General features: G+C 38.4%; 3 protein-coding genes across 7 annotated transcripts in view; 2 read left to right on the forward strand and 1 right to left on the reverse strand.

Annotated features, from left to right (window-relative positions):
* The first annotated feature begins 125 nt into the window (after positions 1 to 125).
* Positions 126 to 2,628, forward strand: LOC114365970 (RNA-binding protein 41). Its single transcript, XM_028322729.1, has 5 exons — positions 126 to 247; positions 368 to 646; positions 969 to 1,548; positions 1,672 to 1,819; positions 2,324 to 2,628. Exons 1-5 carry the CDS (start codon positions 243 to 245, stop codon positions 2,440 to 2,442), a joined length of 1,131 nt encoding a protein of 376 aa, XP_028178530.1. The 5' UTR covers positions 126 to 242; the 3' UTR covers positions 2,443 to 2,628.
* Positions 2,629 to 4,351: 1,723 nt separating this feature from the next.
* The window catches only part of Bap111 (Brahma associated protein 111kD), a 29,771-nt gene continuing 7,291 nt past the window's right edge, over positions 4,352 to 26,831 (reverse strand). For 3 of the 5 annotated variants that reach the window (XM_028322691.1, XM_028322690.1, XM_028322687.1), the window contains 9 exons: positions 25,589 to 25,696; positions 24,849 to 24,982; positions 23,614 to 23,754; positions 21,661 to 21,789; positions 20,864 to 21,017; positions 13,476 to 13,580; positions 12,798 to 12,872; positions 6,713 to 6,877; positions 4,352 to 5,555 (listed from right to left, as the gene is read on the reverse strand). In XM_028322691.1, coding sequence (XP_028178492.1) covers positions 5,521 to 5,555; positions 6,713 to 6,877; positions 12,798 to 12,872; positions 13,476 to 13,580; positions 20,864 to 21,017; positions 21,661 to 21,789; positions 23,614 to 23,754; positions 24,849 to 24,982; positions 25,589 to 25,696 — 1,046 coding nt within the window. In that variant the 3' untranslated portion in view covers positions 4,352 to 5,520. The remainder of the gene's footprint in view (positions 5,556 to 6,712; positions 6,878 to 12,797; positions 12,873 to 13,475; positions 13,581 to 20,863; positions 21,018 to 21,660; positions 21,790 to 23,613; positions 23,755 to 24,848; positions 24,983 to 25,588; positions 25,697 to 26,831) is intronic. The other 2 variants (XM_028322688.1, XM_028322689.1) reach the window with 1 other exon arrangement.
* Positions 14,578 to 15,791, forward strand: LOC114365951 (uncharacterized). Its single transcript, XM_028322693.1, has one exon. It carries the CDS (start codon positions 14,593 to 14,595, stop codon positions 15,769 to 15,771), a length of 1,179 nt encoding a protein of 392 aa, XP_028178494.1. The 5' UTR covers positions 14,578 to 14,592; the 3' UTR covers positions 15,772 to 15,791.

A 26,831-nucleotide genomic window follows, 5' to 3' on the forward strand; every position in this document is an offset into this window, starting at 1 on the left:
TGCTTAAGTTAAAATTGGGATCAACTCCACAGATTAGAGAGTATGATCAACTCGACCTATAAAGATTTTGGCTTAAACGATGAGAACCAAAGCCGTAAAACTTGCAAAAAAAATGATAGAATATAAAAATAATAGTTGACATATTTTCTATTTTGTTTGTGGTTTGTATTGAAAAATATTTTTCCCATTTCCTTTGAAGAATAATGAAATAAGGCTTTCATCCACTGATTTCATTGTTAAAGATGTGGTGAGTAATCCATTAATTACCTACATTATATCATTCGTCAACCTATCTCTTTAACTGAAGCGAAAGAAGAAACTAATGTAATTTCAGGATCTACTTTTTATCTTGTTTTGGCTTTTCCAGCTCCGAATCGGTGCCAAAAGAATTTGAAAAGACAGTTGAAGTGCTACCGCTGTCCACATATGGACTTGCAACGGTGGAAGACTTCCGTAGGGCGGAAGCAGATAAGCAACACTTGGAATGGTTGAAGAAGGCTGGACTATCAAATGAAGAGTTGAAGCTGTACCAGGAAAATGAAGCAGGGCTTCTGGAACAGCGTAAGAAGATTGAGGCCAGTGTTCTAAAGGGCAAGCTCGAAACATTATACAACAAAATAAATAATCATCAATCTACTCCTGGATGGTAAAGTATAATGTATTTATTATTTGTTTGTGAAGTTGTGATCTGATGAATGATTGTGCTGTAGTGTTTTTGGTATAAAATAATTACTATCTTTTGCAAACGTAAATAAGTAGGTATTTGTTATGTTTTAAATTGATAAAATAAATTTTTCAATTTGGAGAAATATTTAACTTACTTAGGTTAAGTTGCACCACATAACTAACTGTACGTATAACGATGACCTGTGCTTTTTGTATGGAGTTAGGCAGATTTTTTGTAAGATGGTGCATCCCAGGCTTAGAGTACTTGCATAGTAAAAATAATGATAATGTCCAAATTTCAGTTCAAAAGCAAGGATAGAACCTGCATCTACTAAACCAAAGAAAATGGATAATCCGTCTCAGAAACAGCTAAATTTTTACCCGGAAGGTCACCCCATGAATGAGCTAAAAGAGTTAGAAGAGAGTTTATTTGGCCACTTGAAAGAAGACACATTTTCACTATCCCAAAGAAGAAAAATCATGAGACGGTTAGAGAGAAAAAAAGAAAGGATACTGGCACAGGAACATCAAATTAACTTTGAGGATAATGCTATGATTGCGGCAGTGAATAAACCTGGGAGTTTATGGGATGTGAAAGAAGTTACTGCTAGACCAAAAGTTGCGGAACAGATAGCTCCGGTAGAACAGAAATGTCTCATAGGCCCGAGGGTCCCTACCATGTATACGATAAGAGATAACAAAATTATGAGATTAGAGCCTATCAACAGAGAGCGCCACATAAACGATGAGTACCGAGCAGTGGACATCGTACTGCCTGTGAATCCTGCTGAGGAGCAATTGCTGGAAGGAACCAAAATGCCTCTTGATGACATTAAGAAAATTGACAGATTCAAAGACTATGAACCAGGGATACCATCAAAGGTAATACTTCCATTTGATGTTGTAACTTTGCATAAAAACTAATCAAATGCAACATCATTATGTTTAAATGACTGCATGCCTTATGTAGAGAATCCTTTGTTTCACATACTGTTTTGTTGACAGGTCTTGTATCTGAAGAACATTGCTCCAGGTGTGTCCCAAGAGCAGCTGTCATTGCTGTTCAACCAGTTCGTGTTAGACAATGGAGGCCCCATCGATGTCAGGCTGATGGCTGGCCACATGCGGGGGCAAGCATTTGTGGCTTTTCAAAGTGAGTGTCCAGTTTAAATATAAGAATTACCGAATCTCTTAAGTCTGCAACAAGCACCATGTAGTAGAGTACGCTGGACTGGAGTACGTAGTTGCCGCATCTTGTTCGGCGTTGATTTGATAAGACTGATGACCTTACTAAAGCCTGGTCCGTGAGCACGTGGAATTTTGTCGCGACAGCAATATAATTACGCGCGAGCGATAAGGATGGGTAGCTTGGCGTGCTCACGGACCAGGCTTTAGCTTTGCACTCCATTATAGTACTTCATGGTTGATCATCATGCATATCTCCTTATTCCATTTTTATTGTGTTGTCTTTTTATGCAAAAAGTAATGGATGGATTTTGATTGAACTATACTATTTTATAGCTTTATGTATCAATTTGTTCAAAACACAGGCAGTGATGTGTTTGATGTCAGAATCTTAACTTTCTTCATATCATCTGAACTTAGCCTAAAGTGAAACGAAGTGATTTCTATAAATGCCATTTATTTCATTTATCAGGCGAGGACGTAGCCATCCAGGCTCTAGACGAGGTGAACGGCACGATCCTAAGCGGTCGCCCCGTCATCGTCCAGTTCGGCCGCAACAGCAACCGCGTTCAACCCGAAGACAACAATTAGGCTACTATCGGTACAAAATATCAATATTCAACTTTATCCATTATACATAGATATTTAACTTATTTATTTATATTTAACCTTACAATCTGTAAATAACATGTATACCTTATTAATATATTCCATTCTACAATCTAAAAGTTGTTTTTATCCACATAAATCCTGAATACAAAATTTACATACTTGCTCTTAAAATGTAATAAAAAAGATTACTGCAATTCATGAATGGTTATTGCTCTAAAAGGACAATGCCTGTAAATAATTAAAAATTTTAATCTAAAGCCCGGTTTGTGAGCACGTAGAATTATGTCCAATTACCCCAAACTACCCATCCTTATTGCTGTCGCGACTGTGCGACGGGCGCCTGCAGTGAGTGTGCGAGCGCGACTCAGATCATAGAAGGGAATAGATGTGAAACGGGGGCGTGGCGCGTGTCTCCGCGATATGCCCAGAAACGAACATCGGCCGCGTAGCTAGGTTAGTCGCGATTCAGTCGTACTAAGGAAATGTTCTCCGATATTTTGGATAATGCGTCGTTACGTGCAATAAAACAAGTGAAACGAAGAACTACAGGAACAATGGAGTCATTTACTATATGTAAGTATTGCAAATCCATTGGTATTTTGCTTATAAATAAAAAAAACTAAACATTTTTACGAACGAATTCAGTGCCGTAACAGTTACTGCGATATCGAAATCAGTGGTGATAAAAATTCTAACACGCTTGTACATTGACGATTTAGTTAGCAACCACTTTATGTCATGCTCAACTACTGCGCAATGTATTTAATTTCTTCCGATATCCACTGTCGTGTGAAAATACACAGTACGGCCGCATGTGCCGGTCGTAACATAGTGCCGTGCTCGTGTTCTAATGCGGTTTCCGATTATCGATAAATAGAAGTAAATTATAATTTTCTATTTTGTAATTTTAAATAAAAAAATTATGTGTTACTTGCGATTATAAGATTTTCCAAAAAAAATAATAACAGTATAAGTAATTAGTAACTGTCAACTATGTAATTACTATAAGAGCTAGTTGAAAGCCTAATATAGGCATTATTTTTGATAAACATATGCGGTATGCAGATCGCCGTTATTAAAAAATAAATGCGTGATAGTAGTTAATAATAACGTATAATAATAAAAAGGTTTTCATACATAAGCATTTTGTGAAACCAGTTTCGAGCCTTGCCCCTAGCGATTTAAAGTATCGATATCTTGTCGACTCCATTTTATCTTTGTTCTCTCACTAGCGTTTTCTATGTGTGCGTCAAGTCACGCGGCCATTGATTGGCCAGAAGGCACGCCTTCTGGCCAATCACAGCACTTTTAAGCCGGTTGCACATGTTGTCGTAGACTCACAGTCGCTTTGTTTTTACACAGTTGAATGTGTGTGTGGGAGCTGTGGTGGGGGAAATGTGGGGACACTGGTTCTCGTTGTAGTTACGCGCGACTTCATATCTATTCTCTTTCTATGATCTGAGGAGCGCGACAACAACATAACTACGCGCGAGCGATAAGGATGGGTAGCTTGGGGTCATTGAACAAAATTCTACATGCTCGCAGACCAGACTATACACAGTATGGAAATTATCTGAAATCTTACAAACTATTATATTATTATAGCTAAAGTGTCCATGATACTTTGAAATCCACTCACAGATCCTAATAACACCAAGCCCAGGGATGTCATAGCCAAATCTCTAATAGTTACCTAATATACTAAAGGCAATTGTGCAGAGACTAGATTTGATTTGCTACCCGCCAGTCAAAATAGAACAACATGGATTGACCCGACTAAACAATTTCATAATCGACTTGACTAAATTCAGCGGGAGGCGGAAAGAGTCACAAGACTAAGGTGTGGTTCAGGTCAGGGTCTGTTTTTGAATTGATATTTTTGGCTTGAGCATCCTCATCTTGAAGGATGAATTTAGTAAGAAAAGTACATACTCGATTAGAAGATCAGCACGGAACCGGGTCTTAGACAAAACTAGTCATCTGCGAGCTCCAATCCTAATACAGTCAGCGTCAAATAGTACGTGACACCCAAAGTGGACAAAAAGTTGAGAACACAGCCTTCCATTTCCAACAAAGATGTGTTGCGAACTTTTTGGCCACTTTGGGTGTCACGAACTATTTGGCTGACTGTACCACAGCTACCCTACTAGCTCCGACGAAGTACTGTAGTTAGCTGGGTCCGGGTAGTATAGTCGCTTCGTATTCAATTTCGGAACGCTTCAACCGACAATAAACGGAAGGCGGGCGAGGCGAAGTTGCTCGAAGGGCGTGTCTACACTATCTTACTTCGGTCAACTTAGCGAGTAGTGTAACTGAGGTCTATAAAGGCTGATTTACACGTACTAAGTAATACTTAACTTAATTATAAGTGATCAAATTGCTCGTAATTCCAAAGGTCTTCTTCTTTTATTTTGGCAACGACTTGGTTTTGAGAACCATGATTTGGCTAATGTCACGTAAACAGCTTTGACAAAGTTACAGGGTTTATATGTTTACTATGAAACTGCTTGTCAAAACGTGTCAAGTGACAAGCCCCGCCCACCAACTTGACAGAAAAATCAGGTTAAAATTTAGTTACCTACTTGTCTACTTAATACGTGTAAATCAGCCTTTAGTACAGGGATGGCGAACCAATGGCACGCGTGCCATCGATGGCACGCGCCACAATATTGAGGGCACGCCACCAATCACAAAATTCACTATAAAATAAAATAGTAAATAAGTCGTCCGTTAGTGCCACTGTAAAGTAAGGCTGTGGTAAGGCCTTGTCACTCGCCAGTGGCGCCACTTGTACTATACTCCTCATTGATAGCATTAGGTGTTATTTGATGGCACGTCTATGATGACTACATCAAACATTTTTTTCTGAAAAGTGGCACGTTGAGACATAAAGGTTCGCCATCCCTGCTTTAGTAGTAACTAGGTAGAGTTTAGAGTTTTGACTATAACGCGGCCAGTACACCCTACAGGCGGTATAGGCGAGTGTAAGAAGGCTGCTCACTGGGCGTCCTTCGAAGAGGACTTGCGCCGTCGCTTGACGACGCGTTTGGGTGACAATCATTCGGCCTCCTTCTTGGCTGGTGGCTCATCCTCTGCAACAAACAAATGGGCGTGTTAGAGCTTGTTCTGTAGTATTTGACAAGGATACAATTTAAATTTTGCTGTATTTTGTACCTTAGAATCTAAGTTCTATTTCTTTTGCTGTATTTTCTACCTTAAAATCTAAGTTCTATTTCTTCTATAGTGGGTTGTTGTAACAACCAAGGTCATAACCCTAGGTTAGATCGAATCGTAAGGCAGGTATGACAAGAATCAGATTTCTTACATGGAGGAGGACAACCAGGTTGATTCAAGCCTGCTATGTTCTAGACAAACGGGAAACAAATACACAAAGTAGTTTTAATAGTTTAAATAGAAAATCGGTTACTCTATCGATTGTCTTATTAAATGTAAATTCCTATAAGTAAATGTAATTATCTACTTTCTGTGACAGTGATATTTCCTCAACATTTAACCGATCAAGTAAAACACTAGACATTAGTAATCACCTATAAAGATCATTTGCGTGCAGTGTCAGCAGTGGTTACGGTACTGTACGGTATGCTCATTGCTCACGTTTGGTAGTAGTATTATTTCATCATCTTACTAATTACACGCTAGACAATATTAATTCAGTATCCAGATTTAAGATTTTAAACTTTCGTGTTCCATTTCAACTAAAATAGAGAAACACGGGTCTCAACGCGACATTTTTGCCGCCGCGAGCCGCCAGTCTGCTTGTGACCACGGCTGCAGCATAGCAGCCGAAACGTCAAGCCGTGAGTACATGTGTAACTCATATAAAAAATATCGCGTTTCTCTATTTACTGTACGGTATGCTCACGTTTAGGCGTAAATTATATCGTCATCAAATTAATAATTAGACATTAGTGATTCAGTATTAAGTATCAAGATTAAGTGCGCATTTATAATATTAGTAGGATTTAGTATCAAGATTATTTGCGTGCGGTGTAGGCTCTGGGTACGGTACGGTATGCTCACGTTTGGTCTCGTGGTGCGGGTGGTGCGGATGGTGCGGCAGATGGTGCGGCAGGATCAAGATCATGCGTGCGGTGTAGGCTCTGGGTACGGTACGGTATGCTCACGTTTGGTCTCGTGGTGCGGGTGGTGCGGATGGTGCGGCAGATGGTGCGGCAGGATCAAGATCATGCGTGCGGTGTAGGCTCTGGGTACGGTACGGTATGCTCACGTTTGGTCTCGTGGTGCGGGTGGTGCGGATGGTGCGGCAGATGGTGCGGCAGGTAGTGGTCGGGCGCGGGCGCGGCGGCGTAGTACGCGTGCGGCGGCCCGTAGCCGGCGGGGAAGCCGGCGTAGCCGCCGTAGTAGCGCCCGCCGTACGCGCCGCCGTAACCGCCTGCGGTCGGTGCAGTTTTAGTAAGTTGATAACAGAATAACCCATGAAAAGACAATGCCGGAAATTGGCGTCTTTTTTTTATTCGCGCGGCCATCGACCAATCCATGTTTTTTGGACACAAAATAGTGTAATAAACCAAACTTACTATGACATGTATACCTATAAACTCAGTCTGAACTGAGTTACGAGCGTTAGAAGTTTGATGATTTAATACTAGATTTGTATTTTGCGCGCAAGTTTTGTAAGAAATTGCAACAAAATATTGACATTGTATGTGTAAACAAACAATACCATCCATTAAAGGCTCCAGACATCAGTGTGGAGCAGAATCAGCGCAATAAAAAAATTGCGCAATATTTTTTTGTAATTTCTTAGAAAACTTGCGCGCAAAAAGCAAATCTAGTATGTAAATCATCAAACTTCTAACGCTCGTAACTCAGTTCAGACTCTTCAGACTGAGTTTAGAGGTATACATGTTATAGTAAGTTTGGTTTATTTCACTATTTTGTAATCAAAAAACAAAGTTTGGTCGATGGCCGCGCGAAAAAAAACGACGCCACCTTCATACAAAATCTGGCATTGCCATTTTAGATATACAGGGTGTCTCAAAAAGTAGTGTCAAGCTTCGGCTTGAGGTACAAATACAAATATTTTATTATGAAACATTATACATTGTCATTTCAAATTAGCCTTATCCATTTAAGTTTTTAATAACTTGTCCTAGTATAAGGCTGCTCTGAGGTAGAGCATCACTAGGGCTATCCAAATCACCCCCATGTATGTTCCGCGATTTTTGATAGATTTCGAGTTATGATTGTTTTAAAGAAGAACGGTCATCTGTGACCCAGGTCCGACAGAAACGAGACATACCTCAGTTTTTTTGTCATGTTTTAATTAGTTAAATTATATAGGTATTTTTTATATTCGAAATCTATGTATAACACGAAGGTGCAGTCCTGTTGTCCCCCCTGCTTGGCCCCCCTAGGGGAGCCAACAGGATTTCGAAATCCTGTTGTCCCCCCTGGCTAGGGGAGACAACAGGACTAGATTTTCAATCAATGATTTGAGGACTGTTGTCCCCCCTGGCAAACATTGGGTATTTAGAAGCCATATATTTTTGTAACATTTAAGAAGTTCTGGAGTACCTGACTAAATGCCATATTGCCAAACTAAATACCTAAACGTAGGATGTCAAATAATAATTAACATTTAACGAAAAAAATATAAATTGTTGGTACCGGTAATATTTCTGACTATTCCAAAATCTGCTTTACTTACTTTTAAATAATATAATACAAGTAAATGCGAAAAAAACTTTATCTGTCTATCTGTTACGAATTCACGCATAAACCATTGAACCGATTTTGATATTTGGTAAAGAGATAGTTTTGAGTCCCAGGAAAGGACTTTGGACAGTTTTTATCCCGGTTTTTTAAACAGGAATGCGCTCTATATTTTTTTCTGTGACAGAAAAAAATTTACGTGGACAAAGCTGTAAACAAAAGCTAAGTAAGTATATGCTATTCTCATGTATAAAAAATATTGTCGTCTGTAAAGTTGACTAAAAATCCGTTTAGTAGTTTTAACGTGAAAGAGTATCAAACATCTATACTATTCCATACTCACAAATTTTCGCATTTATAATATTAGAAGGTAGGACACTAAAACTGCATAATTTTAAATTAATCATAATTAATTCTCAACAAATTAATTGCTCAGTGATTCAACTTCGTACGAGTAGAGTCCGTTTTACCAAACGGTAAGGTATTCACTCAGTTTGGGAATTTGGCATTCAGTCAAGTACTTCAGTATTTTACAAATTATGTTATAAAAATACATGGCTTCTAAATAATGTTTGCCAGGGGGGACAACAGTCCTCAAATCATTAATTAAAAATCTAGTCCGAGATTTTGGAACAGTCAGAAATATATTTTTTTCGTTAAATGTTAATTATTATTTGACATCCTACGTTTAGGTATTTAGTTTGGCAATATGGCATTTAGTCAGGTACTCCAGAACTTCTTAAATNGAATCACAGAGTTCAAAATGGCAGTAACAATAGTGTCAACATGAAAAAACTAAACGGATTTCCGTATTGCCAACATACACAATATAAACTACCAAATCAGCAAAGTATTTTACGTGAACTGCATACTTGTGGACATTAGTTTCTTGTAGCACTAATAGCACATACTCGTAGTATTTTATTTACTGACTGACCAAATAAACATTTTTTTATCCACAACGAGGAAGCTCTTTGCTAGCTTGCTAGCTTTAAATTTAGACGGTAGGTTTTGAACATAACTCACCCCTTTATACCACGTCAGCCTATGACTCTTCGGGTTGGCCTTGACGCTGCACTCGAAGTACACGTCATCCCCTTCCTTGATGTACTTTGGGTTCAAACTCGTGCCCAGTTTCAGCGACACGATGGGGACATCTGCGACAACCGTTGAATATTTACGTAAACAACGAAATAAAGCCTGTCCAACATTTTCGTCTTTGCATTGTAATTGGGACGTGCTGGGACGCGGAGACAGCGTGACGCCGGATTATGCGCGAGTATAATTCGTGCAACTGAACCGTAGTGTAATGGACGGAGAAGTTATCTTTTTCCAGCTTACTCGGGGAGTGGGGTTTAAAGCAAAGGCAATGTAAGAAACCCGATAATAGGTAGGTAACTCATTTATATTTTTATGTTCAAAACACAAAATGCAATGTTCACAAAACATGCTATAGCCACCATGGGTAAACTTTGAATTAAATTTGTTCAAAATTCACAATTACCCAAATGTAGTCTCTTACTATTAAAAACTAAAACGCCTTATTCATAATAACAATATTTAAAGTAATGGCAAAATATTGTGATTTCAGAAAATTTTACATTAATGAATTCTTCTGAGTATTGAAATAAATCCTTTTCTTCTGTAATTTAATAGCCAGGGTCTTGACCGATTATCAAATTAAAGGGCAGAGGTCAGATGTACCCGGGAGATATCACGTAAATTCTCTTAAGATCCGCAATAAAATTTATCGTGGCTGGATAAAAGCCTAATTGGAAATGAATTGTAAAAGGGTTACTTTATTGCGGTGGAAGGTCACTATTCAGAGTATCAGTAATTCAGAGGGAAGTGATTGTTTCTGAAAGGCTATATCCAGACTATACACCGAACTCTTTTATATTATGTGTGCGTTAAGATAATCTTCGCCTTTTTTAACAAAGTATTTAATGAAAACGTAACTGTAAAATCCGAGCAGTTCATATAAATGTGTGGTGTGGAATTGGAAATCAAAAGCTTTAATTAGGCCTTCATTCAATCAGGTATTCGTATTGTATGGCAATGGGCAATACCTACTAAGGCTGGGTTGCACCATCTTACTTCAACATTGACAAACGAAAAATCTGAATGGAAAAATCTGTCAAAAACCAAAAAGCACCGGTTGTCGTTAAAGTTACGGTCATAGTTAGGTGGTGCAACTCCCTAAATGTTATGTGAAACTTATGACATAAATATGTATCTAAATTACACTGGTCAACAAAAAAAATAAAATTGTTTGTTTCCTGTGATTTTTTTACTGTTTCTATCTCAAATTGACGCATATTTTTTAAATATGGCAACAGTTTTTCTCTAACAGCTTTTGTTTTTAAGTTATAGCTATCTACCTTCATTTAATATTTTTACTTAGATTTTTGATTTAATTGGACAAAAAAATTTATTTTGTTGGTGTTTTCGATATTGCTTCGTTATGAAGATGTTGTGTGCTTAATCCAGATTGCTTTTGCTATGTTTGTGGTAAATATAATATTTGAAAAATGTCGAAAACCTCTATCGGATTTCATGAAAACTGGGTAACATCGACACTTTAAAATAAATATTTGAAATAATTAATCAAGACCACAAATGGGTTATTTGTGTTCTGAGAATAGGTAACTTACTTTAGGCCAACAATGGGGCTACACAAAATTCCCGTTTCATGTGTATCTGGAATAGTCGTAACAAACAAAAGCATTGGTAACAAACATTTTGATCAGTGCGGCTTCCCGCACACACAACTTTTTGCTTTTCAGCTAAAGTTGATACAAACTATTTTATAAACATGCCTTTAGCTAGCCAAGATCACCGTACTTCCACCACTCTATTTTAACCTCGGCATCTTGAAACAGTCTGTGAAGGCGCTTGACAAAAGTAACGAATGTTATAATTTTCTTTCATGAAAGTTTTCAGGATTAAGCACAGAAAACTTGAATGTTGGTAATTTTTGATGGGACTCACATTAGGCAACTGGTAAATGATCGTAATTTTAAGAAATCAATGACTGAAGTCCAGTCCTAAGCTTAGAATTCATTTTTTTGGTTATAAGTAATTTCCTAAGCAAAAAGAAATTGTTGAGAGCATGCTATCCAACCTGCAAGAGCTAGGGTGCAACATGGGCATAAAAATACACTTCATGTACTCGCATTAACCCATTCCTCCCCACTGTCCTATTTTTAGGACACCATATTCAACATTTGTTTTTTACAAGTTAATAAACTAATTTTTATTGTTTTTGACAAAATTCGTATTCTTGCACTGTTATTCTAATAAAATAATTTTTTTCGGCTGCAAAAAGNCCAATTTTGGGGATAAATAGGCATTTTTTATTAGTTTTTGTATAACGCCTGAACAAAAACAAAGGGTAATATTTTGGTGTTATACATAGATTTCGAATATAAAAAATATATAATTTAACTAATTAAGACATGACAAAAAAACTGAGGTATGTCTCGTTTCTGTCGGGTCTGGGTTTTTTTTGTATGGGGCGTGACCGTTCTTCTTTCTGTGCTTAGGAACTTTTTTCGACACTGTGGCGCGAATATTAGATGAATACAAGGCCTAGCTGATTCAAAAGTATTTACATCCATAACTATTAGATGAATACAAGGCCTAGCTGATTCAAAAGTATTCACATACATAACTTGAAAGTAAACTAAAATCCCGTATATTGTAAAAAAAAAAATCATAACTCGAAAACTATTAAGTCACGCTGATTTGGGTAGCTCTAGAGATGCTCTACCTCTGAGCTTTGGCTTGACACTACTTTTTGTGACATCCTGTATACTTATAGTGCACGTGATAGTAAGACCCGGTTTCCATTAAGGCGGAGCGGAGAAGAGATGAGATGTGTCGGGTGGACTAATTTTTCTATAGAATTTGACAGCGGCGGCGGCGAGAGATGTGGAAATAATGAAATCTGGTTGGTTAATCAAACACTTCTCCGCTTAGCTACGTTCCGTTCCGCCTTGGTGGAAAACGGGTCTTATACTGTGGTAATTTGGTGCAGTCCTGCGGGGTTACTCCGAAAAACAAACTCCCCCTGTCTTTTTTATCCCAAGTAAGTGATTAGGAAACCCTTAACTGTTATTAAATAAATAACCAATTTTAATCCTTCAAGGCCCGCGAATCTAGACACAATGGATAATCAATTGTTATCATATGACATTAATGAATGCCGTCTGGGACTCAAGCGGTTAAGTGCATAATTCAACAAATTTTGTTGAACAATTGACTTGTTTGAGTGGTTTAGTTTAGTGATTAAGGCATAAAATCATTGAATTTCAAACGTGCATCAAACTCGATAATTCCAGTTAATACCCATCAATCATTGCCAGTTTAGTGATTAGTTTGCAGATAGCAGCAAACCAATGAGGGCTATCGTTTTAGCGCTCACCAGTTGGCGCCACTGTAGAGTAAGGTCTTGTCACTTGCTAGTAGCGAAGACAGTGGCACCAACTGGTGAGCGCTAAAGTGGTAGGAGGACTATCGCAATTGCACTCATCAAGATAGCGCCACTGTAGAGTAAGGTCCTGTCAATCGCCAGGGGTGCCAACTGTTAAGTATAAAAACGATAGCCCTCATTGAATATCTGAATTGTAACATACCTGGCGGCGGGGGCGGAGCGCCGTGCGGCGGGCCGGGGTGCGCCGGCGCGTTGGGGTTCGGCGGCATCATCATCGCTGCAGGTAGACCGAGCATTAACACAGAGTGGAAACGATAAGAGCGCTTTCATATTTGGGCGACTTTAGCAGCGCGACAAACGACTGGATATATCATTTATGTGTCAGTGTCAGGATTATTTCACTGTTTTGTACAATAAATCAATCATTGAACCAGTCACGTAAAATCTGAAAATATCTCAAGACTACAAATTTTAGCGTGCCTCTGAACTGTCAAATATTTTAACAAAACGGTTCTGTTCGGCGTGACAGCGACGGTATCACGCATCTCTTTTTAACACATATTGTTGCTGCTAGTGATATCTCGCTCGCTCAGTTCTTTGTTACTCTATTCAGCTAGGTACATTAACTATATTTTTATTTGTTTATTTAATTAAAATGCAAGTGAGCTTACAGATAGATAATACATTTATAGCTTTAGTTTTTAGTTTATTATTGTTTTTGACAATTTTTGGGCCAAAACTCAGTTCCTTGATTTTGAGCTAAGCTTTGATTACTGACACGCCCTAGCATCTATCCTACATTACCACTCTTTATTCTATTCCGCGCTGACACGTGATAGCAGCTGTCCTTTACACTCTTATCGTAAGTGGCAACACTCACGGTGGTGCGGCGGAGACGTGATATGCGGCGGGTGCGGCGGATGCGCCGGCGCGGGCGGCGCCTCCTTGCCCTCCGGTTTGTCGGGCTTGCTCTCCTCTTTGACACCTGGCAAATACAACATTCGTTTACAATTTAGATGAATAACACAATTTTTTATAAAGGTTAATTAACTATAATAGATCTTAAAAGATCGCGGTTTAGTAAGCGTAAGACGCTCTTGCTAGGATGAGCGAAATTCGCTGGCAGAATAATGAAATAATAAAGTAATAAATTATATTCTTGGACATATTTCTTACACTGCGCCTCTAGTCCCAAACTAAACAAAGCTTGTAGGTACTATGGGTACTTGTGATGTATGTACTAACAACCCCATTTATCCTATAGTATTTAAGTCGCTTCATTGTATTTTATCGGGCATTCAATAAACGGGATTGACTCAGTTCGGGTGTTTGATTATGAACTCCTCATATGGCGACCCATGCCATTCGAGCTGACCGCGCGTGTGTCTAAAGTCCGACTTACATTTATGGAGCGTGATTTAGAATCTAGAACAATGTGACTGAAGTGCCTAAAAAGTGATCAAAATGAAACCAATCACATCTTTACCTGCGTCCAATACGCTTGACTTTTTTCGTCGTGGTGAACGTTTAATCAGTGGAAAACAATGGGAAAAGGTTCCAGTAAAGTACAACCTCAAGAGGTCGTAATTGCCCAAAATGCTGTGGGGGGCATGAATTCTGCCGCAACTGACCAGCTTTTGTTCCACATGTCGACCACCAATTTTATTCTGGCTATGCTGTCAGTCATCGCAGTCATCATCTTGGTGTATCTGTCATACCGCGGGTATAAACGCTGCCACGGAAAATGGACACGGAGAGCCATTAATGAACATTTTCTACGGGGATCTTCGATTTTTAGACGTCCACGGCCACGTCAAGACGGAAATTCTTTCAAGATGGACAATGTGTGAGTGAGAGTGAAAGTGAAACCCGTGAGTGTAATCGTAACGTATCTAACCAATATTTTACTCTTAATTTTAATAACCTTGTACTTATATTTAAATTATATTAAAAGTACATAAAAATGTTATATTAAAATGTCTTAATATCTTTATGTTATGGAAAAACTTACTACTTTATATAATGAAATTAAATACTTACGTGATTATCTTGTAAAATTAGGAGAAAAACGTAGAACGTCTAAAGTAAAGTCAGAAAAATGTACTTTGTGTGCAAGTTTATTTGAGGAGTTCAATGTAGAGTATGATAAACTAATTAAAAATATTGAGAGTTTAAAGTTAAAAGAGGAAACTGTTAAGTACTTGTATAATTTAAGACAAAAGGTGGATACTTTATATAGTAAAATTTTAGATTTATGTTCGGAACCTGATATTGAAAGTGAAAGTGAGAAAAACACCAATATGGCGAAATTTGAGTTAAAAACTGCCATTTCTCTTTTACCTGTAATGACTGATGACGAAAATGTCACAAAACAACTTATTTCTAATATTGAGTTATATGACTCTATGCTGGAGGATTCAGCAAAACCGGCTTTAATTACATTCGTATTAAAATCACGATTGTCGGAAAGCGCGAAATTGCGATTGTGCGAATCTTACGAATCTGTTTCAGACCTTGTTCGTGATATTAGGGAAAGGTTACTTTCCAAAAAGTCACCTACGGCGTTGCAGCAACAACTTCATCGTGCGAAACAGGACAACAAAACTATCGAGCAGTTTGGTAAGGAAATTGAGCAACTTTTTGTAGATTTGACCATTTCACAAGCCGCAGGAAATTCAAAAAGCTATGAAGTACTTCGGCCTATTAATGAAAAATATGCTATTAAACAATTTTCCGATGGATTGAGAAATAGTCGAATCAGCACCATTATTGCAGCGCGTAATTACACTTCACTTAAGGACGCGATCTCTGGAGCTTTGGATGAAGCAGTGTCGTCGGGCCAGGAAAACCAAGTTATGAGTTTTCGAGGTCAGAGAGGTAACAATTTCAGGGGGCGTCGAAATTTTCATCAGCAGAGACCTTATAATTTTAACCGGCAGGGAAACTCTAATAGAGGCCAATTTAACCATTCAAATAATGCTAATAATTCATATCAAAATAATAGAGGCCGAGGCCGCAGTTCCTACAACTTTCGTACGCGTAGCGCGGGCAGACGCGGTTTTAGTGGCCCCAACCGATTTAACTCCGTGAACATGATGCAACCACAACAATCGGATGGCACTAATGCGGAAATAAATCAGTCAAGTTCGAACGAAAATTTGTTTTTTCGGTCTTAATCATTTTACTAGCGATTTCAATAATTATAATTCAATAAATTTGACATTATTAGGCGAGAAACATTCTTGGTTACTTGATACTGGCGCGACGTTGTCGGCCATCAAGCTAGAACATTTGGCAAGTAAGAACATTCCTTTCCATATAGAGCGAGTACGTATCAATGGCATAGGCGGTTCTGTGTATACGGAGGGATATGTTTATTTGAAATTATTGTATAATGAATTGGAATTAGAACATAAAGTTTACGTTTTCGAAACTTTACCCTGTAAAACTGATGGTATATTAGGACAGGATTTTATGAACAAATTTAAATGTATACTTAACTTTGAGCAAAACACGCTAACCATCAATCATGAAAATAGCGATTCTTTTATTATTCCACTTGAAATGGGACAATTAGGATTTAATAAGTACATTATTATGCCACCTCGTTGCGAATACATTCATTACATCAATACGTCCGTGAAACAAGATTGTTTTGTTGCTCCAAAACAGTTGTCTGATGGTTTATTTTTAGCTGGAATAATAGTTTCTCCTAAAAACAACCGAATTCCTATTAAAATTTTAAATACCAGAGATGAAGAAGTTTGCCTTAGTTATTTTACTCCAGAATTACATATTATCGATAACTATGACGTGTTTAGCTTTGATAGGGAAACAGTGTGTGCTGATAGAGTAAAACAATTATTTTCAATTTTGAAATTTAATCATTTAAATCACGAAGAACAAGTTTCAATCGAAAACATTTGTGCAAAATATTCTGACGTATTTTTATTGCCAGGTGATAATTTAACTTGTACTAACTTATATGAACAAAAAATTTACCTGAAGGAAAACTCTACACCATGTTACACAAAGCCTTATCGTTTACCTAAAACACATAAAATTGAAATCGAAAAACAAGTAAAAAAGATGTTAGAAAATGATATAATTGAGGAAGGGCAAAGTGAATGGGCAAGCCCTCTTCTCTTAGTACCAAAAAAAAGTGATGACCCTGACAAAAAATGGCGTGTTGTAATAGACTATCGAAAACTTAATGAAAAAATTCAACATGATAAATTTCCGCTACCAAACATTAATGAAATTTTAGATTCATTATCTGGCGCAATTTATTTTAGCCATTTAGACCTTAGCCAAAGTTATTATCAATTGAAATTGGATCCAGAGAGTAGAAAATATACGGCATTCGTCACAGATAAGCAATATCAGATGAAAAGGCTTCCTATGGGTTTGAAAACAAGCCCAAGCGCTTTTAGTAGACTCATGACTGTAGCAATGTCTGGATTAAATTACGAAAAGTGTTTAATTTATTTAGATGACCTTGTTTGTTTTGGCAGATCCTTAGATATCCATAATAAAAATTTAATAAGCATTTTTGAGAGACTACGTAAAGTTAATTTAAAAGTAAATCCTGAAAAATGTCAATTTTTGAAAAAAGAGTTACTTTATTTGGGCCATGTAGTATCATCACGGGGTGTTTATCCCGATCCACAAAAAACAATAGTGATTCAAAATTACCCACGCCCATCAAATAGTGATGAAATAAAACGATTTGTCGCATTTGCAAATTATTATCGTAAGTTTGTACCAAATTTTGCCGAAATATGTATACCACTAAATAAATTGACTAGAAAAGGAGTGACGTTTGAATGGTCGAATGAATGCGAAAATTCCTTTATTCACTTAAAAAACGCTTTACAAAATCCACCAATACTTCAATATCCAGATTTTTCCAATGAAAATGAGTTTATTCTACGCACAGATGCGTCAGGCATTGCTATAGGTTCGGTTTTATGTAATAGTAACGACATGCCGATTGCTTATGCAAGTCGTGCTTTGAATAAAGCTGAATTAAATTATCCAACAATCGAAAAGGAACTTTTAGCTATAGTATGGTCAGTTAAATATTTTCGGCCATACTTATATGGAAAAACTTTTAAAATTATTACAGACCACAAGCCCTTAGTTTATCTATTCAGCATGAAAGACCCTTCTAGTAGGCTTCTCAAGTTTCGTTTGTTGATGGAAGAGTATGACTATAAGATTGAATACATAAAAGGAGCGAATAATGTGGCTGCAGACGCATTATCTCGCATAGTTGTGACATCAGACGATTTGAAAGATATGAATGCTAAGATTTTGAATGTTTTAACGCGAAGTATGTATAAAAGAAGTGTAAAAGAGCCTGTTAGTAGCAATTCTTTGGTCGATAAAGAGTCTACCGACAGTTGGACTGATCACCCAAGAGTCGTAGAGCTCCTTAAAAAACCGAAAAATTGCATAGAATTGGTAGTGAGTGAAGATTTAAAGAAATATGGATGCTTGAATAATGAAAGTTTTATTAATATTCCTGACAAGGCTATTATTTATATTAACCCATTTTCTCGATCATGTTCCGTGCGAGACACGTTCGTGAGAGACTTGGAGTTATTTTGTAATAAATTAAACGTCGACGAAATATATGTCATGAAAAATAATATTACTAAAAAATATATTGAATGGTTAACCAGTTATATAAAAGATAATGAAAAGTGGTCCGGCCCACGAATTTATGTAATTAATGACGTCAAAAGAGTAACATGCGAAGATGAAAAAAAGGTTATTATGAATGATTTCCATTTGTTACCCACAAGTGGACACGCTGGAATGAGACGAATGGTCAATAATATTAAAAAATATTATTTTTGGCCTAACATGGACTTAGAAATTAGGGATTTCGTCAGGAAGTGTGAAAAATGTCAAAAACAAAAACACCACTTGCCTACGAAACAACCTATGGTAGTTACGACTACAGCAGAATCTGCATTTGATAAGGTATACTTAGATATAGTGGGGCCCCTAGCTAAGGATTATTTTAATTTTTCTTATATTTTAACTATACAGTGTGATTTAACCAAATTTATAGAGGCATATCCAATAGAGAGTAAGGATAGTATAACAGTCTCTAAAGTTTTTGTCCAAAACTTTATTCTTAGGTACGGCATTCCTCGGGAGATAGCTACCGATCGCGGGACTGAGTTTATTAACTCCACCATGAATGAGGTATGTAAACTATTAAATATTAATCAAATTCATTCTACAGCATACCACCACGAGTCGATTGGTTCATTGGAAAATTCACACAAATCGTTGAACGCTTTCCTTCGCATACAAACAGACAATGATCCGCGTTATTGGAGTCAGTGGGTTCCTTACTGGTGTTTTTCTTACAATACCACCGTTCATACCGAAACTCAATATTCTCCTTTCGAACTTGTATATGGCAAGAAGTGTAATATTCCTAGTAATTTATGTAATAGTGTAATTGAACCAGTGTTTGACATAGATAATTATGCAAAAGATGTAAAATTTAGATTACAAAAAGCACAATATGACGCAAAATCTAACTTATTGCGAAGTAAAATTGATAGAAAAAATAGATATGATACTTATTTGAACCCAGTTACTTATAATAGAGGTGACAAATTATTGTTAAAAAATGATTGTAGTAACAATAAGTTTAATAATGTTTATTTAGGACCATTTACTGTTTTACAAGATTTATCACCCAATGTAAAAATTATTAAAGATGGTAAGGAGGATGTTGTTCATAAGAATAGGACAAGACCTTTTTATTCCTAAATAATAGTGTAATAATTATTATATAAGAAAGTACAATGTAATTAGTCCTTTTTTATTTTTTTATGGAGGGGCGTGTGATGTATGTACTAACAACCCTTGTATTAATGTGTATGCTCATTTATCCTATAGTATTTAAGTCGCTTCATTGTATTTTATCGTGCATTCAATAAACGGGATTGACTCAGTTCGGGTGTTTGATTATGAACTCCTCATAACCGCCTCATACAACTCGACTTTCTAAAGTGTTGCCAACTACTCGAAAAATGAATTCCAAAATTTCGAAATTTTGAACTTTTCACAAAATGGCCGCCCGCTCAGCCGCCATCTTGATTTTTTGACATTTCGGATTTTTCCCATAATCTGGGTCGTATATCCGACCAAACGTCATTTTTATTTTTTTTCTGCCACGACTCCTTCTGTCTGTCACTAACTTTAAAAACACCCATGTCGCAAAAAAAACTTTTCCCCATAACTTTCAGTGTTGCCAGACTTTTTTCATAAAAATGGTGAAATGTCATTCGGGTCCCCAAATTTCACCAGANAGAATCTAGAACAATGTGACTGAAGTGCCTAAAAAGTGATCAAAATGAAACCAATCACATCTTTACCTGCGTCCAATACGCTTGACTTTTTTCGTCGTGGTGAACGTTTAATCAGTGGAAAACAATGGGAAAAGGTTCCAGTAAAGTACAACCTCAAGAGGTCGTAATTGCCCAAAATGCTGTGGGGGGCATGAATTCTGCCGCAACTGACCAGCTTTTGTTCCACATGTCGACCACCAATTTTATTCTGGCTATGCTGTCAGTCATCGCAGTCATCATCTTGGTGTATCTGTCATACCGCGGGTATAAACGCTGCCACGGAAAATGGACACGGAGAGCCATTAATGAACATTTTCTACGGGGATCTTCGATTTTTAGACGTCCACGGCCACGTCAAGACGGAAATTCTTTCAAGATGGACAATGTGTGAGTGAGAGTGAAAGTGAAACCCGTGAGTGTAATCGTAACGTATCTAACCAATATTTTACTCTTAATTTTAATAACCTTGTACTTATATTTAAATTGTATTAAAAGTACATAAAAATGTTATATTAAAATGTCTTAATATCTTTATGTTATGGAAAAACTTACTACTTTATATAATGAAATTAAATACTTACGTGATTATCTTGTAAAATTAGGAGAAAAACGTAGAACGTCTAAAGTAAAGTCAGAAAAATGTACTTTGTGTGCAAGTTTATTTGAGGAGTTCAATGTAGAGTATGATAAACTAATTAAAAATATTGAGAGTTTAAATGTGCCTTATGGCGCGGGAACAGAGCTCACCTTCCTGCGGCTCGGGCTCGGGCTTGGGGTCGGGCTGCAGCTCGGTGGTGGAGCCGTCGGGCTCGGGCTCGCTGGTGGCCACGCGTCCACTAGTGTCGCGTGCAAGCAGCCTTGTGCCTTATGGCGCGGGAACAGAGCTCACCTTCCTGCGGCTCGGGCTCGGGCTTGGGGTCGGGCTGCAGCTCGGTGGTGGAGCCGTCGGGCTTGGGCTCGGTGGTGGACACGGCATCGACTTGTGTCGGCGGGTTGGGCCCGTTTGTTTCCGTCTTGATCGGCGTCGGCTCTTGTTCCATTGGCTAGAGAGAGATAATAGATAATGTAGGTACATACATTAAAATTCCAAAGTGACATGACATTGACTAGAAACAAGAAATCGTGCTCTTTTTTATGGACGCCAAAAGTAAATGAATTTTAAATTCTCTATTGAGTCTAAAAGTACGTGATGTGCACGATTCTTGGGCCAAAATAAAATATTCGGTATTTTTCGATCAAAATAACATGAGCACTTTTTCGAAGCCAAGAACCTTTAGAGCGAATAAATTAAAGGAACAGTAATGAACAGATGCGGGCGCCGCAGGACCGGTCTTTGTGGAAATCCTTGGGGGCCTTTGTCTAGCAGTGGACGTCATTCGGCTGAAACGAACGTGCTGTAATGAATGATATAGAGCAGGATTTCCCAAACTGTGGTGTGTGAGTGGGCCCAGCCTGTAGAACGACATACCACCCTACCGATCTAACCGCTGGGCAGCGGACGAAATTTCCTATAGGTGGGTCCCGAGTTTGGGAACTTGTATTAGATGAGTCGTAGCCCAGACAACTTTGAGAACCACTGATAGAGTGCTTTATTCATAGCGTCTCACAATGCATTGTTAAGCCCAAGGCTTTCGTTTATACCTGGAATCAGTTTAGAATCAAAATATATTGTTTATTACTGCTTACTTCGTCTTTCCTTTCAGCCTGGTTAAGCGTGAGCGGGTGGGCGGCCGGGTTGACGCCGCGCCGCATTTGCTCTAAGGCGCGCTCCACCATTCGCGAGAACGTCTCTTCGTCTACGGCCGGCTTGCAGTGCTGGAACAGAATATATTAATAAGAGAAAATATATTTTGAATTATTTTCATTTAAATATAATAGTAATGTACAGTAGGTAAGGTCTGTAATCTATCACTGGTTAACTTTAGTGAACGATACAAATCTGGATAAAAGTTCATTAACAGTAATGTTTGTGAATACATGTATTCACAAACATTACTGTCTCACAGTGCGTGTGGCCGCACAGGGTGACACTCGAACCAATTACAGAGCTCTATTCAACGCTGTGCGTTTGATTTGCTGCTTGCAAGCATCGTTAATTGTGAATACGGGCGTAAGCCCCGCACTTTAACAACTTAATAAGGGTCATTTGTTTGGCATTCGGTATTGTTGTCCGACACTGAACCGTCCCAGCTATGACAATATACAGGGTGGAAACGATAAGTGATCTCACTCGATTATTTCTAAACTACACAAGATATCGAAAAACTAGTTACTGATCCTGAAAGAGCTTCACGAGCTCTTTCTAACGGCATACATTTAGTATGGAAGCTGGAATCATCGAATTTTCGGATAGATCCAGTTTATTTTGTAATTTATTATTGGTACCGTTGGATAGAGCTCGTGAAGCACTTTCAGAATCAGTAACGAGTTTTGCGATATCTTGCATAGTTTAGAAATAATTGAGTGAGATCACTTAACGTTTCCACCCTGTATAGTTCGGTGGCTTCCCACGACCTTCAATAAAGAGTTGATCTATCGAGTGCGAACCCACCCTACAATTTGGTCCGTGGTCATTACTCGAGAACTTTCTGCTTCAACGGCCATCAGTACTACGAGCTATAATTATGCCCTTGTTACTAATAACCTTTAATAGCCAGATTATACACAGACTCTTATTAAAAGCGATCGGGATGGATACATTGATTGACGCCGCACTTTGACAACCAGTCGTCATTCAGCTAGGCGTGCGGTACCTTCAGTCGCCATTTTTATCTTTCTCCATTCCGTATTAGATTTGCATAAATGAATTTTTCACTGTCTTTTAATTGCTGGATAGTGTTGATATTATTTCTTTATTATCTAAATATATAAAAGGAGAAACTGACTGACTGACTGACAGATCAACGCACAGCCTAAACGGCTAAACGTAGGCACTTGAAATTTGGAAGGGACATAGTTTAGGTACCGTAGAGGTGCACTAAGAAAGGAATTCCCAAAATTCCCACGGGAACGGGAATTAGCGGGAAAATCCTTTTGTATGAAAAATCTAAACCGCTTAAGTTAGACGCTTGAAATTTGGTATGCAGGTACCTTAGTAAACTTAAAGCTTAGGTACAACAGGATATCGCAAAATTCCCACGGGAATGGGAGTTAGCGGGAAAAAACATAATTATGTATGAAAAAATCTAAACTGCGTAAGATAGACGCTTGAAATTTGACATGCAGGTACCTTAGTAAACTTAAAGCTTAGTTACAACAGGATATTGCAAAATTCCTACGGGAACGGGAGTTAGCGGGAAAAAACATTTGTATGAAAAAAATCTTAACCGCTTAAGATAAATGAAGGGGGTAAAACGGGATCCACGCGTATGAAGTCGCGGGCGGCCGCTAGCTATCATCTATCTATATAAATAAAAATGAATTGATGTTCGTTAGTCTGATTAAAACTCGAGAACGGCTGGGCCGATTGAGCTGATTTTGGTTTTAAAATGTTTGTCGTAGTCCAGGGTAGGTCTAAACGGTGAGCAAATACGCGCGCGATATTGTTTTTCTGTGACAGACAAAATTCCACGCGGGCGAAGCCGCGGGCGGAAAGCTAGTTTGTCATAAAATAAATCTCAAACAACGGGTACTACATACCTTCTTCAGTTCTTCCTGGAAGGTCTCGCTGCTCTCAATGAACTTGCGTTTCTTGGCCTCGAACTTCTCTTCTATTTGCTGCAACTCATCCTCCAATTTCTTCTGGTGCATCGTTAGAGATTGCACTTGCTTCTTCAATATCTGGAGAAAATATATTTTGTATTAGTTTACTATGATCAAGAAGAACAGTAGGTATGGTGTGTGGTATAGTCATGTAAGTTATAACAACTGAGCTGCTATAGAAAATAAACCCTATTTAGAGCTTTTATGAAATCTATTTGAATACAAAAACGCTCTAGAATTTTTATATTTCAACTTACAAAAGAGAAATTGCAAAAAACGGTTTCTGTGGCGATGTAGTGTCACTTTCATTATCACTGTTTGATAATGACCCTCTATAGTTTACCAGAGACAAATACAGGATTTGGACTAAAGCCCGGTCCGTGAGCACGTAGAATTTTGTCCAATGACCCCTAGCTACCTATTCTTATCGCTCGCGCACAATTATGTTGCTATCGCGCTCGCACACTCACTGCGGGTGCCAGTCGCACAGTCGCGACAGCAATATAATTACGCGCGAGCGATAAGGATGGGTAGCTAGGGGTCATTGGACAAAATTCTACGTGCTCACAGACCAGACTATACACTCCCCAGTCAGTCCCCACCCCACACTGGCCAGAGATTGGTTCACATATTTTTCCCTTTGACAACCACGGCTAGTGTGACTTTAACACCTCGGGGAAGTGTGTCTTTACCACAGTCTTATTTTTTTAAATTGTATAATAGAGTTAATTAAAGTGTTTTATCTTGTAAAGCTTTACCTGCATTCTAGCAGTGGTAACGACGGAGCGCACGTCAGGCACGACGGTGTCGAAGAATATGTCATCAATGTGGATACAACACGTATAGTGTAAAGCTTTACCTGCATCATAGCAGTGGTGACGACAGATCGCACGTCAGGCCAGGCACGACGATGTCTGAGAACATGTCATCAATGTGGATACATCAGGTATAGTGTAAAGCTTTACCTGCATCCGGGCGGTGGTGACGACGGATCGCACGTCAGGCACGACGGTATCGCAGAATATGTCATCAATGTGGATACATCATGTATAGTGTAAAACTTTACCTGCATTCTAGCGGTGGTGACGACGGATCGCACGTCAGGTCAGGCGTGACGATGTCTGAGAATATGTCATCAATGTGGATACAACTCGTATAGTGTAAAGCTTTACCTGCATCCGGGCGGTGGTGACGACGGATCGCACGTCAGGCACGACGGTATCGGAGAATATCTCGTTGATAAGTCGGTGGTTGCGGAGGTAGCGCGCGTAGGCCACGTGCTTCACTGATAGGCCCTCGTCTTGGTCTGGAATCAGATGTAACTGAATTTAGTATGTGGATGATAGACGACCACTTGAAAATTTTAACTGCAACTGCAGGGATATTTTTTACAGTTTCATCTGAACAATATCTTCGTGGATATGTCGCAGTCTTAAGGTTAAAGTAGCAAAATTTGACGCCTGGACCGTTCATTAACCGCCGATATTCAATTAAATAACTGAAGGATAACTAGCTTCTGAACTAAATTCAAGTCACTCTCTTGAGTCTAGGCCTGCCACCTTTCAAAGAGCCGACTTTAATACAAACGCCCGTATTCACAAACATTACTATGAGGTCTCACAGTGCGCGTGGATGCACCAACCAATCACAGAGCTCTATTCAACGCTGTGCGATAGACTTGCTGCTTCATTTCAAGCATCGTTTGTGAATACGGGCGTAAGTTGTTAAAGCTAAGATTCTAGTCAAACAGATTTTTGGTCAAGCAGTTGATCTTGTAGCTTCCAAAAAATTGCTTGGGGCGGTAATAATGAATTATTATTGTATCATGCCGCACTGAGAATTTAAAACTTAATTTCTCAACTAATGTTTGTTTTGTGGATGAAATGCTACATAATTAGTACCCAATTCTTACCTTCTTCATCCTCAGCTGGCTGTATATCAATCCTTCTGTCCTGTTGCTGCTGCTCCTTCTGCGAGCTGCCTTTCTTGCTTGAGCTCTCCTCCTCCAGGTTGCCTACTGCTGACCGAGTGGTGTTTAGAGGGGAGTTGGAGAATGGCTTCTATACTCGATACTTTATGGTTCATAATACGACTACTAGCAGGGTAAGCAAGTTTAATTAATTAATATCAGTTAAAAGAAGTTAGAAAAGTTAAAAGCTCACTTCCGAAAGCTGTCACCACTGTGTAAATCTTGCAGTAGATAGGCCGGCGATACACGGACCGCTTGAAGCAGTTAGTATCCGACAGCTTCAAGCTGCGACTGCATAGCAAACTACAGTAAACTACGTACACACATACACGAAACCGCTCGAGCAGTTACAACTGTTTCCGTAGTTTGTTATGCAGCCGCAGCTTGAAGCTGTCGACACTAACTGCTTCAAGCTGTCCGTGTATAGCAGGCCTTACAGTTATTTTACAGCTATTTACACAGTGGTAAAAAGCTTGCGCAAATCAACTTCAGCAAGTTTTATTGCTAGTTTAAACCTCGCTCAACTACATCATACAACTTGATCAACTACAGTAATGTGTAATCTCAAAACCTAAAGTGTAGCGGATTTTTGAGAAAAATGACCGTAAAAAAAATACATTGCTTTGGTCACAAAAATCCACTATCATTTCAAAATACCATAAGATGATATTTCTGTATCAAATGACATGGGAAGAGTGATGCATTATTATTTGTTTCCAAACAATGTGTATGGAAAATACAGCCCTATGTATCGACATCGAGTATAGAAAGGTAACAAATTCAAAATTAATGCACATAACAACACATAGTTTAAGCGGAAATATAACTTTATTTTGGAGATTAATAACAGCAAAAGGACGAACTATTAGTATAGTAATCAGGTGAGAGTGAATGGTAGTAGAATGAGAATCATTAATCTAAACTGTTTAGTATTGACTAATCTTTGTATATTTAAATGAAGTTAAAGAACTTGTGCGCAAGAATATTAAAGTTAAAGCCTGGTCCGTGAGCACGTAGAATTTTGTCCAATGACCCCAAGCTACCCATCCTTATCGGTCGCGCGACGGGCGCCCGCAGTGAGTGTGCGAGCGTGACAGCAACACAATTACGCGCGAGCGATAAGGATGGGTATCTTGGAGTCATCATTGGACAAAATTCTACGTGCTCACGGACCAGGCTTTAGTTA

The sequence above is a fragment of the Ostrinia furnacalis genome, unplaced genomic scaffold, assembly GCF_004193835.3.
Source record: "Ostrinia furnacalis isolate ACB-3 unplaced genomic scaffold, ASM419383v2 OfSCF7708, whole genome shotgun sequence".
NCBI lineage: Eukaryota > Metazoa > Arthropoda > Insecta > Lepidoptera > Crambidae > Ostrinia > Ostrinia furnacalis.